General features: G+C 37.9%; 1 protein-coding gene across 1 annotated transcript in view; it reads left to right on the top strand.

Annotated features, from left to right (window-relative positions):
* The window catches only part of SCFD2 (sec1 family domain containing 2), a 184140-nt gene that overhangs the window by 20200 nt on the left and 150071 nt on the right, over positions 1–13869 (top strand). Inside the window, exon 3 of the mRNA XM_068186699.1 lies at positions 9833–9960. Coding sequence (XP_068042800.1) covers positions 9833–9960 — 128 coding nt within the window. The remainder of the gene's footprint in view (positions 1–9832; positions 9961–13869) is intronic.

Here is a 13869-nt window from a genome sequence, read left to right as displayed (position 1 = left end):
TTTTATTTTTTTATTTAAGAAAAAAGAGGAAATGTAGAACGCTATGTTATCATTTACTTTGGTTGGGAGTTTTTGTTTCCCTTCTTTTTAATCAATTCCTGATGTGAACTGAATCCTTGCCAACCTTTTAATAATTATTTATTAAATTTTATTTTAATTCAGTTCACCTGTGGGACCAAAAATATGTCAAATGTTAAGAATCTGATTTACTTTCCATTATCTATAAAGGAAGGAAAAGGAATTCATCCCAAAGCAAAGAACTGTAGGTAAACAGAAGTTTTGTGACATCTTGGGGTTGCTGTGTTGGTTGTGTTTATAAGTACCTCCTCAAATGTTTATTTTTAAGTTCTCCCATGCTCTGCTGATAACAGGGAGCATATTTCTTCCTGGTTTCGAGTATAGTGGTTGTGGTTTTCTTGGAACATAGTAGTTTATAGTTTGTACAAAACAGCAGTTTTGCAACTTAAAATCACGGTGACGTTTAAAAACTGGTTGTATACCACTCTGTTCACAATTTTTGTCTGTCTGAAATAAACTTTTGATTTTTTGTGTTCTCAACATATTTTAGACCTTGCTACTATGTTTGTGAAAACCCTGTCCCATACTTTCATATGCTTCTTTGTAAGATAAATGGAAACTTATTCTCTCATGATGTTCAACAACAAAGAACACTTTCCTATTACTGTTGGTCTTAGTCACTAGATCTGTCTTGTGAATCTTAGTTTCTCTTCTCCTAATGGTAAGTAATAATCTGTTTTATCATCCTGTGTCTGAAAATGATTGCAAAATTCAAGTTAACTTGACTGGCATTGCCCTGAGGTGTCAGTATTGGTAGGTATGTCTTCATGAAGCTAAATATCATGGCTTGAATATAATAGCTTGTGTACAGTAACTGTTCCTTGTCTTATTGGTGTGTTTTAACCAACTCTCCCCTGGTACACTCCACAATGTACCCTTCTTTTGTGAGCCTGAGCTTTCAAAGAATGCTCTGCCTGCTGGGATTTTTTATGGCCGTGTTGAGTCAGCTGTAGACAAAACCAGTGATGAAAATGTGGGCTGTATCCTGTGGAACTCCCTGGCAGCACCTCCCAGCTGTCAAGGAGTAGGCAAAGGAAGTTCTTTGCTCTTCATTCAGTTTGCAGAGTGATTCTGCATTCTGGGTCAGTGTTACTGGCACAAGGAGACCCATGCCAAAGTAAAAACAGGGGAGGAGCCAAATATTAAGAAATTTTTTACTTCTATTGGCAAATCTTGCGTTTTTATGAATGAATCTACTGTATTAGTCCAGTGAATACTGTGCTTCCTTGGTATGTATACCTGGATATTGAACAGCATACAGTGAACTGACGAACTCCTTGTCACCTTTCTTTTTTATTGCAAATATTTCAGGTACTCCAGAGGAGAATCCATTGTAAAACTTATGGCTGATAAGCAGCTCCCAGTTTTGCTCAAAGTGCTTCAGCCTTGGTGGCTGCAAGTTGATTTCCAACATTTTAAATATTGTTTTAGAACTGCTTTTAAAATGCCTGGCAGCTTCATTTTATATGTCTGTTGTTTAAAATAAATGTTTTAAAATAAATTGGTGACAAAAGGCCCTTAAACATTTAGTCTTATTGTAATGATTTTTGTCTATATTTTTAAAATTAGATTGTATTCTTTTAATTAAAAATTGATGGTGCTTTTGTCTTGCAGAAAAGTAATTACTGTATAATTTGATAATGAAGTTCCCTAACATCTAATAAATAATAACTTGGTCATACAGGACTATGTTCTGAAGTATTTTAACAGTATAGAAACTTATATACTAGGAAATACTTCTAGTTTGGATATGCTAAATAGCAGACTATATCAGATATGCAAGACCTTTAGTTTTCTTTTGGGGGAAGTTCAGTAGTTTGCAGAACAAACAATATAGAAAATTCATTTATGTGACCCGTTCTGTTATAGGACGTGATTTATTTTTTGCTTAAGTATCTCATGAAGCACTGATTATTTTCTGAACTTTGCAGTACAATTTAATTGACAGATTAATTTCTTCTTTCATCTGTTTTTCTAATGAGATTGTTTCTTTAAAATCCCTGTTTGCAGTGTGGAAAAATGCAAGTCTCAAAACCTTGTGTTGTTGAGGCAGAAAAGTTGGTGTTTTAACAGCACTCTGTGTGACCTTTAGTGAATCAATTGTTTTATCAATCAAATTATGCTAGTATGAGTTAATTAATTAACCTGATCTTGATGTGACACAGCCTTCCTGGAATATACACAGAGAGGAGGGAGGGGAAAGAAGGGTCTGTGTAAACACCATATGCAAAGGCTGAAGCTATCAGCCTGCCATTAGCCCTTTATCTAAGAGGCCCTTGGCATATAAATCAAACAATAACCTCTCTGTTTTGACTCTGTGCCAAAGTATACAGCCACAGTTGAGTCTAGGACAGATTACACCCACCGAGTGGCTTGAGGGCTTGGAGTGAAACTGGGAAATAACCATTAAATTATTCAGGAACATATTTATGTTCTTTAATGTTGGCTGTTGGATACTTCTTTTGGTACTATTTGCTTCATGTTCTAATCATAAAAACCAATACAGAGAAGCATTTTAACATGCGTCTAAGTGAGGATGTGAGAATAATGTTCTAAGTTGAAGGGCTGCAAAGAACTTGTTTTTTTAAAAGGTTTTGTCTGTTATGCCATGTTGCAAAATTTTTACTAATCTATGGCAGAGGTGGTAATTCTCATTCTCCTGCAGTTTTCTGCAAGAACAAGATAACATTGGCTTTTTGTATGTTTTTTTTTTTCCTAAGGTTAGGATGGATTGGAATATAGTTCCAATTTCTACTGTCTGAAGTGCATTTAATTAGGCTGAGCAGATCTGCCAACTGTACAAAATGTTCAACAGCACAATGACAGCCCACTGCTAGGAACTACTTTAAAACTTAATGTTATTTTGCTTTCTTAGAAATACTGTTAGTCCCTTCTGGGGATGTGCAGCTTAACATTTATTTGAAAACAAAAATTTTGTGGATTTTGTATTTTTCTCTGACTAAAGTATTGCTGACTCTTTAGTTGAACACACATTGGCTTAGCCCATCAAGAGCACATGCTTGGGATGTGCTGAAATTGCAGCCATGCTAGGGAATGAGCTCCTGGAAATACTGCTAGCTGTTTCTGTATGGAAAATCTTAGATAAATTATGTTGGAGCTGTTTGGTGACTTTCAGAAGGGTGAAATGAAGAGCAGCTTCGTTCTCTGAACCCAGCTGTGTTCTGGGAACATGGCAGTGCGGAGCTCTTCTCATCCACCTGCTGTTCCCCGCAGCATGTCCACACAATCCCTGTGGCATGGAGGAGCTGCTGTTCCGGGGAGGCTATTCCAGTTATTGTTGGTTGTTTCCAGTGGGGGCTGCTGTATGTGTGGTGGGGTGCAGTCAGGGACTTTGCTGTCCCCACCATGGTTGTCAGGCTGGCGCTTGTCCCCAGGAATCTACGGTACGTCCGGTGTAGGCTTGGCGCAACCTCCGCTGTCTGCAAAACGGCGGGGCAATTGGAGGGAGGATGTCTCTTCATACATGGCCCTTTGCTCCAGGCTCAAAGCCAAATCATTGCATCTTATCACAGGCTTGTGCTTCTCTTTGTTTTATCAGTATTCAAGTGGCATATTGCAGCAGTGGATTTGTCCTTCGTAGTAATGGTCTTCTGACCACCTGCCGTTGATTTTTGACGTGATGTGCACTTCATGTGCTGTGCTGTCTTTAAAGAAATGTGTTATTGCAAAGGCAATACTTGGCAACACACCCTTTTTTTTTTAGCAGTCACTCAGTTCTGGACAGCTTTGTGGTATTAATGACCCTCTAATTTAATCTTTACTGATTTTTTCCCTTCTCCCTTCCTCTTGTGAAAATATACACATGCAGCTGAGTTGTAAAGCTATATAGACAAAAGGTGAAAGCTTTGCTGATACAATAACCACAGAACCTGTCACATGTTGAGACTACCACAATTTTCCTTCTGATTCTTTTTATCTGTGAAAGTATAAACACAACTACTTTGTTATGCTGAAATTCTGTCTGGTTGATTAATTTTTGAAGCCTACTCACAGTTATTTTCTGTCTCCTATTCAGAGCTTGTGTCAGCAAATTGCTGTTTGAAATCCCATCTCCTTTGCCAGGTGTATAAATAAGAACATTTGCTTATTATTTCTTCCTTATTAGTATCTTGCTCATATGATGTCCTCCACCTGGTTATTTGCTGTTTATGATGTTATGATATAGGCTGTGCTTTCACCTGATGCCAAGAGGTTTAAAACCAAAATAAAACTGTAAAAAGTCATATTTTTCCTCTTTCATTTACGCTACAGGAGACCTGTGAAGGAAACTGTATCTAGATACTGATTTCTCAATTTGGCCTTTGAAAAGGTTGTGGAAGAGACTTTTGACCTTTTTTTCAGTAAGCCTGGGGGCATGGCAAAGCCTGCATGTAACTGAAAAAAATGCCAGTGTTTTTTAAGGAGAAAACAGGATGACCTGAATTTGTCCTGTTAGGCAAAGAAGTCCAGACAAAAATCCAGTAATAGATAATGTACATGTCACTCTTATCTTCCTTGACTGGAAATTAGATCACATCATAATAATTCACAATAGCTTGCCAGAGACTACATATGTGGCTGATAATTCTGGTGATTATGGTATGCTGCTTGGACAAGTGAGTTTGACTTGTTTTTATTGGTTAATTACTCATGCTGATTGAAGAAATATATTGCCAAACTAATAGTGTAAATGTTAGGCGGGTTGGGAATGGTCTATTCTTACATCTGAAAACATAATGATAAATGAGGAGCACTTAGTAATTGAATGAACATGTTTTCTAGTATAGGCTTACCACTTCCTGACCTTTTGCTCTTGCATTAGAGACCAGGAAGACCATATTTTAATAATTTGTAAATAATAGACAAGACCTGAAGCAGTAAGGGAAGTAAATATCTTTCTGTACTGGTGGTATGAAGCAAGACACATGTAATTTCAGCCAAGGGTAAATTGTGGTGTTGTGCACTGGGCCCCCTCAGGGTACGTCCAGATTTCTGTGTTTGCCTCTGGTTTTGCATCTGCTCTGAGAGTTTTCTCTCCACTGACTGGTGCTTGATTTCACCTATTTCCAGGCTGCTGCCTCCAGCTTGGTAATAGCACATCCCAGTGCCACCAACCTCCCCTGTTCTCTCCAAATTTGTTCAAAATGAAGAGCTTTGATTCTAAGCCTACAGATGATCAGGGATAGGGCTAATTTCTGTCTGTCAGATAAACTTGGCAGTGTTGTCCTTGCAAGACTGGACCAGACCAGATCAAGAGAGTAAGTTTCAATTATTTTAACAGATGCAAGATTAGGCATTTGATAATCAACCTGTAAATTACTTTAGTTATCAGAACACCTTACTGAAAGGAGTTCCATGGGAATGAGAGCAAGCTTCCCCACAGTGAGTATTGCTGAAGCTAGTGCACCATCACCAAAAGAACTGCTTACCATCCTGTACCCTTACTTCTGCTCAGAGTTTTGGCTTTTTCACCCTGCATCTTGTAAACAGCAGATTTCATTGTGTGGTCTTTCCTTTGGATATTAGAAATTTGAGAAGCCAGCTAGTTAGCCACTTCATGGCTAAATAGTTTTATTATCAATTTTTGTTTTTCTGTCTCTCCTTGAAACACCTGCATCGAGCTTTAGTCAGCATTGAACATCCCAGTCTTTCTGACAGGTTCTCATCAGCACCTTTTTCCTGGCACAATTGCCCACTGATGTCTCATTTTAGGATTCTTATAAACTATGGATCTGATGACTTGGTCCTTTTCCCCTCTGTCTTCCTGATTCAGCTTTGAAAACTGGTATGCAAATACCAGAAGTAGGGGAGCTGCATCTTTTAGTTGTCTAGATTTCTCCCTCTTTCTTTATAATCCTTTTCATTGTCATTTTAAAGTACAAATTATATGCGGTTAAATTTTAATTAGTTTTGAAACAGAGACTGTCTCATTAAAAAAGTTTGTGTATGAGGGGAAGGGAGAAATTTGCAATTATGAGGTGTCTGTCAAAGGCTGCTTTATGTAAATTGAATGGTATAACTGTGTCCAATCGGGCTTTTCAGAGACTTAATGCTTTTTCTCAGGACTTAATGAGATATTTTTGTTTAATAAATGTTCTGCCAGGTTACTGCTATACTTGTTTTTATTAAATTCTGTTTTCTGATATAACTGGTTGATTAGCTACAATACAATGACTATAGTGATAAAAGAAATGGGCAGGGTATCAAATCTGTGAGCAAAACTCTACCCTTGTTGGTGAAACTGATTTTCTGGAGAGGCTCCTGCATTTTCTCTTTGTCAGGTTTGCCGTGCCGTGCAAAACATTTTGTAATAGGAAAGCACACAAGTGTGTACTGTAATATTTACCTAATTTTGTGACATTTATTTTGAAGGGTGTTTTTGAATTCCTGAGATGTACTGTTGTGTAACTGTAAAAGATTTATTTTTTCTTAAGCAAACCATCACCATTCAGACAATATCTTTTAAGGGTTTTGTAATGCATTGAATAGTTAAAAAAAACTCCAAAACTGTTTTATTTCAGAAAACTACTTTCAGAGTGCAAACGTTGACTAGATAATGTGTAAAATCAATACATAGTTCTTGGGAAGTCAGGGAATGCAAGACAAGGGAGAGTTGAATTGGGGTGCTGGATTCCATAGGAATCACTGATTACCAGTGTCACCAGACTGGGACATTTGCACCAAAGCAGAGGAACTGCAGATGGGAAAAGGAGGAGGGGAAGGGCACCATGACAAGAGCTGGAAGGCAGTTGCAGTCAAATGTTTCCCCCAAAGGGTAAGATAAGATAATAAATTTTCCGAGTGTTAGAAATCTCTAAAAGGAAAATGTTGTGGTAACTTCTCAGATCAGGCAAGAGGCAACACCAGAGCCCTGCAGTGTGTCCTACTGACTCATTCCCAGCAGTCATTCCTGTCTTGTTACTGATGAAGGTTAAGAGTGGGTGTTTTTCAAAGCAAAAACCTTTATTGGAAAGGGTAATAGAGGGGAAACAGGAAAAGTGTTAGCAGCAGAAAAAATACAAGTACTTTTGTGGCTCTTTTCCTCTGTTATATTAAAAAAAATAAAGAGCTTAAAATTATTTTCTGTGGATTGACCTAGTCAGTTGATTGTGTTAGCTATTGATATACATTGACCTCACCCTGCTTATATATAGTTATATAAATGATACCTAAACCATTAATTATTCTGCAAAGCAGTGGGAAGAAAAATGTCTACAGAAAATCTGGAATGCAGAGATGTAACATACAGGAGTGTGGTTGACTCTCCTCTCCTTTAAGGTTGTACCGTAGTTGCTTTGCTTTTTGCTATTTTTGATGTATTAATGCAACCTTCAGGGATCCTGCCAACTTTGGTTCTTGGGATTAAAGAAAAACTTACTGTGGCTAAAGGAGGAAGAAGGAATATACAAAGCAAAAAGTAAATCCGCACTCCTCCCCTTCTTTTGTTTTCCTAAAGCATTAGTATAACTCATTCTTAATTTTTGTTTCTTTGTTTAGTGTTAAATAATGGGTCTGTTATTTTGGAGGAGTATTATAGTTTATTAACAAGTAGAAGTACCAGCTGAAACAGGGACTTCTGGTAGTGATGGTACAATATAGTGTGATGCATGTTGCTTTCAAAGGCCTTGCCACATAAAATGACAGGACTGATCCACACATGATGTGGAAAGGGAGAGCAGCAAGCAAGGATTATAGAAAAATAGTGTAACCTTACGATATGTGCTCTTTTATTTTAGCTTCCATATTTTGCTTGTTTTCCTTTGTTTGAAAGGCTTAGCTTCTGGTATCTTGTTTATGTGAGACTCTGTGCTTACCTTTATGGTGATGAAGGGAATTGAGAATGAGAACAGGTTAAAGATCTTATTCAGAAACTTTTTTTTTCTTCCAAATAAGAGAAAAAGTATTTTTAAACCTAGCTCCCTGCTGTTTCAGGTTCAGTTCCTGATCTCTATAGATTTGGTATTGGAACTGTATGTTCAGGAAGGCATTAGTTATTAGGCAATGCAGTGGCCTTATACAATCCAAACCTCAGGCACAGTTGTAAATGACAGCAAGGCATGCCCTGTGAATGTGATGTGAACAGGATCAATTACAATGCATTTACAAGTGATGTTGGGTGGGGAGTAGATTGAGTAGATAATCTGTAAAAATAGCATACCTGAGGATCACAGAATCAGAGCTATTAAAAGACCTCCAAGATCACCAAGTCCAACCTTTGAGTACTCCCATGCCCACTAAATCATATCACAGATTCCAGATCTACTAATTTTTGGACACTTCCAGATAGGGTGTCTCCACCACTTCCTGAGGTGCCTGTGCTTGACAACCCATCCCATAAAGAAATTCTTATATTGTGTTGAAGCGTCTAGTTGCTTTGGAAATCTCTCATTTCTTGCACTGTTGTATGTTACATATCACTGTAGTTTTTTCTTGTGAGGAATCTTCTTGGAGCTGCTGCCCACGAAAAGTCACAGCATCAGTGCTCAGGTCGCACTTGGTGATGGAGTAGAGGCAGCTGCTGCAGGTGCCCCAGCTGCTTTTGGGAGGTTCTGCCTCCTGCCTCTGTGTTTAGAAAGAGAAATGGAAATACTGTGTTAGGTCATCTGATTTTTTGTTTGTCTTTGCCACCCATGGCAGTAGGGTGGAATTTACACTTCCTATTCATTAGTGATTTGTTCAGAAGGGGGTAAGTCAAACTCCTTCCCACAGTCCTTCCACGCGCTCAGGCTTTGACAGAGGATGTGGGTTGCTTGGATGTCAGAAATGGAGCTTGGTGATCCTCTTACCTGGTTTGGGAGATAGCTCAGATTTGCAAAATACAGCCCTGCTGTTGCAGCAGAGCATAAGAACAGCTGCTCTGGAATGGATTTCAAATGAATTATTACGGATTTCTCTTTCCATGGAACAAAGCTTGTTTTGGCATGTTTATAAGCATGTTGTAAATGACATCAAAATGTCTTTAGGTGTTAAATGTCTCCTGAGGAGAAAACAGAGGGAAGCTTTTCCTTTAAAACAAAAAATACATTTAAAAAAATGAACATAGTTAATCCCAATGTGTGGCTTTAGCTCCAAGCAAGGGATTTTCCTACCTTATCCTCCCTTGCTACTGAGAGAACACGGAATTCATTCACACTAGCAACAAATGCAGTGTCTTGGAGGAAGGAGAAGGCTGACAGGGAACTGAGTGCAGATGAGCTGCACAAATGCCTAATTTAAGTTTAGCAGCAGCAACAACAAAAAGGAAATCTGTAATTACAGAAATCATAAGGACAGTTAATTTCAGCTATGGATTATTCATTTCACATACGGAGAATCCATGAAACCCAAAGTGACAGTAGTTCATCAAAATTAGAGCAACAGCCTTCAGCATTGGCAGTACCAACTTTTTACATCCCAAAGTGGGGAAATTAAGAGCCCAACCTTTCCACAGCTTTTTAATAACTGAAGAAGTTTGGACTGTTTCTTATATTCTCATGGTTGAACAGTAGTGGTTACTTTTAGAATGACATGCTTATTTATTATATGTGAATTCTAATGCTTTATAATTGGTACCAAAAAAATCTAGCTTTTCTGTAAAACTGTAGCAACTGTTCTGCTAAGAATAATCAAGCTTTTATATCACTTTATTTTTGTCTGTATCCTGCCTACCTGAGAGATTAGTAAGTAGAAGCATTCATCTCAAAACATAAATGTTGATGTAAGTTTACTCCATTATTCAAGCAATGTTTAGTGTAACAGTGTCATTTTCTTACAGTGATCCAGCTGCCAAAGCTCTCTGGGAGTCCTTCATGAACCTCAAACAAAAGGAAGCTGTGATGGAGGCCAGGAGACACCTTGTGGAGGCTGCAAGCAGAGAAAATTTACCTATTAAGATGAGCATGGGTGAGTAATGTGACAATAGTCTCCTTTACATAGTGATAATGTGAAAGATGATGCCAGCTTCTCTTTTTCCACATAACCCTCTTGGGCAAAACCCACCCATTCTTGGTTCATCCCCATCCTTGTCAGCAGGTTTCAGGTAGCCTTCATGGCTACCATGGGATCTTTCTGGTATGTGAGAGACATTTTTTTTTTAATTCAACAGCCTTAAAAAGATTGAGAACCATGGCAAAGCATTGGCCTTCTAGAAGGAGGGTTTTAAAGGCATGTAAATGGCAATGCTACTTGTCTTTATTTTACAGAACGTGAGAATTTTTTCTAAAAACGTTAGCAAGATTTGTGTCCTGAAAGTAGACATTGTCAATAGCAACTGAAGTTGTGCAGCTTTTGCGTATGATGACATTATTTTAGGTAGTATTTACATTACATAGGTAATGAGGTTTATGTCAAGTAAAGCTGCCTGTCTCAGGCGAGTTTAAGCTGAAATCCATGTCTGGACACACTTTAAACCTCAATTTTTTAAAATATTATAGAAACAGATTAAGACACAATGGCATGCAGTAGCTCTTTTAGAACCTCATTCTCATCATGTACCATACTCAGTAAAACATGGAAATTGATATTTTAGGCATATAAAAACTGGTATTGCCTCTATACAGCAATGGTTTTTGTATTGTGTATGCTCTTAGGTCTACTTCTTGCTGAAATTTTCATCAAGAGAGAAAAGTCCTCATGGAATAAGAGTAACAGACTTTTATCTGTGACTCCAGAGTAAACTGCCAAGATATTGTAGAATTAGATGTACAGCCAACTAATGAATTCCTTACAGCTATAACATGTAAGATATTGTATGGTCTTTACAAATATCTAGAGCATACATGTAATAGATTATTAATCAGAAATACTAGATTTCTGCAACATAAATATTATAAGCTGTTTTAAAGAAATGGAAAAGGAGTAGCTCAGAAAAGGCTATTACAAATTTGTCTGAAGGAGGGAAGGTTCAGTAAACAATAAAATCTTGTTTAAGTTTTTAATATGTGTGTGAGTGTCCACCATAATAATGTTAAGAAGCCCTGACTGTTTTCCTGTAACATACACTTTAAAAGCAATTATTATTAATGTTATAATTAATCTTTGTTATAAAAGTAATTACTTCTTGTCTTCAAGGGGTAATGATCCATCTGTGACCTTTGCTCCTTTGTGTGAAGGATTAGATTAGCCTTTCCTGTGTGTCCCCTTCCTGTGCTATCCAGTGAAGGCTGCAGTAACCTAGTTTTTAATCACAGTAGCTGACACTGAATGTCTTGCATACATGGGCCCGACACAGTGCTATATGGAACCATTAGGAGTTGATGGTGAAACAAATTCCTTATTTTTTTGTTGTTGTTGAAATGTAGCATAAAGTAATATTCACAGAATTTTGTTCCTTTGTGAATTTTATGTTTATCTTGCACTAGACTCACAGTCTTAACTTTGTAGTTGAAATTGAAGGGGTGAAGTAAAGTTTGATGTAGTCTTGTAAATGATAAACAGGGATAAAAGCAGAAACAGGGAGAGGGGGGCACTACAGTAACCAAAATAAAACATTTCTTACTGAGCAGAAATGCAGAAAAGCTGAAACTCACACTCAGATGTCATATTGTGCAATGACACATATTTGTTGATGACTTCTTAAAATGGACATGTATACAGCATTCACTGCTTGTTCACCATGCTGCAGAACATCTTGCTTTTCTGTAGGGAAGCTGGAAATTGTGCTGTTTATCAACTGCTGCATTTGCTGAGAAGCAAAAAATCGTAGTGGCCTGTTCTGGTCCTGATTGCTGTGTTTTTTGAAATGCTCCTTCCACTGCAGCTGTGCTATGAGGCAAATCTGGCTGGAGAGAAGGGAAATGCTTTCACTGGGGTCTGTATTTAGACTTGAGTTTTTTATGATTTTACCTCAGGTTCTGCCTGTTTTGGAAGATCTCAGTGGATTGCACATTGTTTTTCTCAACACTTAGGGTATTTTCTGAGTTTTTTATGGCCCTGATATTAAATGTCAGAGACTTTCTAGCATGAGTTTCCTCTTACTCTCTTTACTAAGACCAGCTGTGTCAGATGGTAAGAGTATTTTCCTTAGTACTTCTTTTTTTGCCTTTTTTTTTTTCCCTTGGAAATAAGGAGTGAATTACATTTGAAAGCAAAGCTTTGCATTCCATTTGGTGTAGGTGAGCCCTCCTGCAGTGGCCACCTGCCTGAAAAACTGCATCACTTGTGACACTGGCAGCATGGGAGCCCTTTGCAGTGATGGGAAACTCAATCACATCCTGTTTCTGTATTTTCAGGGAAAGGAAAAGAAATTCTGTTGTTTTCTGGGCTTTGAAAGGCTGCTCATTACTCTGAGGTGTTCCTGTGCTTGCCCTTGTTTTTCCTGCAGGGGATATGCCTGATGCCCACCTTTCCTCTTTCTCTGCCTCCTGCGTGTGGCAGGAGCAATGACAGTTCTGGGAGGACACACAGCTCAAGCCTTTGCTGTCTGATATCTTCTGAATGTGTCTTCTTCCTCCTGAGAAGGAAGGAGAGTAGGAAAGCTGTAGAAGGGGACACATGTCTTCTCTCCAGCACCTCTAAATGTCTGCAGGCCATTGGGAACTCCATTTTTTCTATTGAGATCAGCAGGAAGAGAGGAGAAGAAATCTGATGAAGGAGAAAAAAGAGAAATAAAGGATACAACAATTATGGTTACATTTTTTGAGCAGGGTAAATTAGAGCTCTGCTTTCAGGTGTTCTTGATTTGCATATTCACTGTTTTAGTTGTATCAAGGGAAGTGGTAGTGAGGATGTCTGAAGTATTTGTTTGCATGTAAATAGGTGAAGCTCTCCTTTTCTAGATATCATTTAAATAAAGAAGCATTAAAATATTTCATGCCAATCTATCTACACACACACTCTTCAAAAAACCCCGAAGCAAACAAACAACACTTTTTAAGAAATACATCAGCTCCATTTTTCCTCTGAGGTATTTGCATTTGTGTGTTATGTACCCAGATGAGGGCTGGTAAATACTTGCCAGATTCTGGTCAGATGTCCTGTTGTGTAGGTGGAAATACATAGGTGTAAATTATTTTGACATAATAAAAATCCTCACATTTAAATTGTATTTTATTTAAAGAATTAAATACCCTTTTGAAAAGCTCTTGAAGAAAAGATTGTCTTAATAGCTTTTGGGCAAGATTTATGGCATTGTCCTAAATTTAAGTGAAACTGTAAATACTGGAAAGGGATTACTTGTGCCCATCCCTTAGTAAGTGAGTGTAACAAAGCTGCTCTCGAGCAGCAGAGCGCTGCTTTTTCCATTCCTGAATTTCCTGCTCCATTCTTCATACATCTGATGCATATCTTAATCATCCTCTGAGCATGGCCGCCCCTGACTCCTTGAAAGCTTTGCTATTAGCATAGTATTTGGCAGTGGTAAAAATTTTGCTACAAATGTTCTTCTGTGGCTTTAGCAACACCCTTACCCTTCTGTTGGAAAAGAACACAGTAAACCTTGACTGAGTCTGAATTCCTTTATTGTGTCTTTTTGCTGGCATGGAGACTGGTGAAAGTGGAAACACTGGTACAGTAACAGAAACAAAGCGCAGTGTGCTGTTACACAAGCCCTTGTTAGCGGGAGAAAAGCCATTTGGTTTCTTTCCATTTGAATTGTACAAACACAGTTTTAAAAATCGAGCTCACTATAAAATTAGCAAAGCCTTAGACTTTGAGAAGTAAAAAAAGAATGCTGTAACTTTTTCAGATGGGGTGGTTTGTATGGGTTCAATTGAACTCTTATTTGTTTGGGTTGAAATAGGAAGATGTGACAATACGAAATTATATTTTGAGTTTATAGCAATAACTTAAAATGGACAGAATCAATGCACTAGA

The sequence above is a fragment of the Anomalospiza imberbis genome, chromosome 4 (genome assembly GCF_031753505.1).
Source record: "Anomalospiza imberbis isolate Cuckoo-Finch-1a 21T00152 chromosome 4, ASM3175350v1, whole genome shotgun sequence".
Taxonomy (NCBI): Eukaryota; Metazoa; Chordata; class Aves; order Passeriformes; family Viduidae; genus Anomalospiza; species Anomalospiza imberbis.
This window is presented reverse-complemented; position numbering and strand designations above follow the sequence as displayed.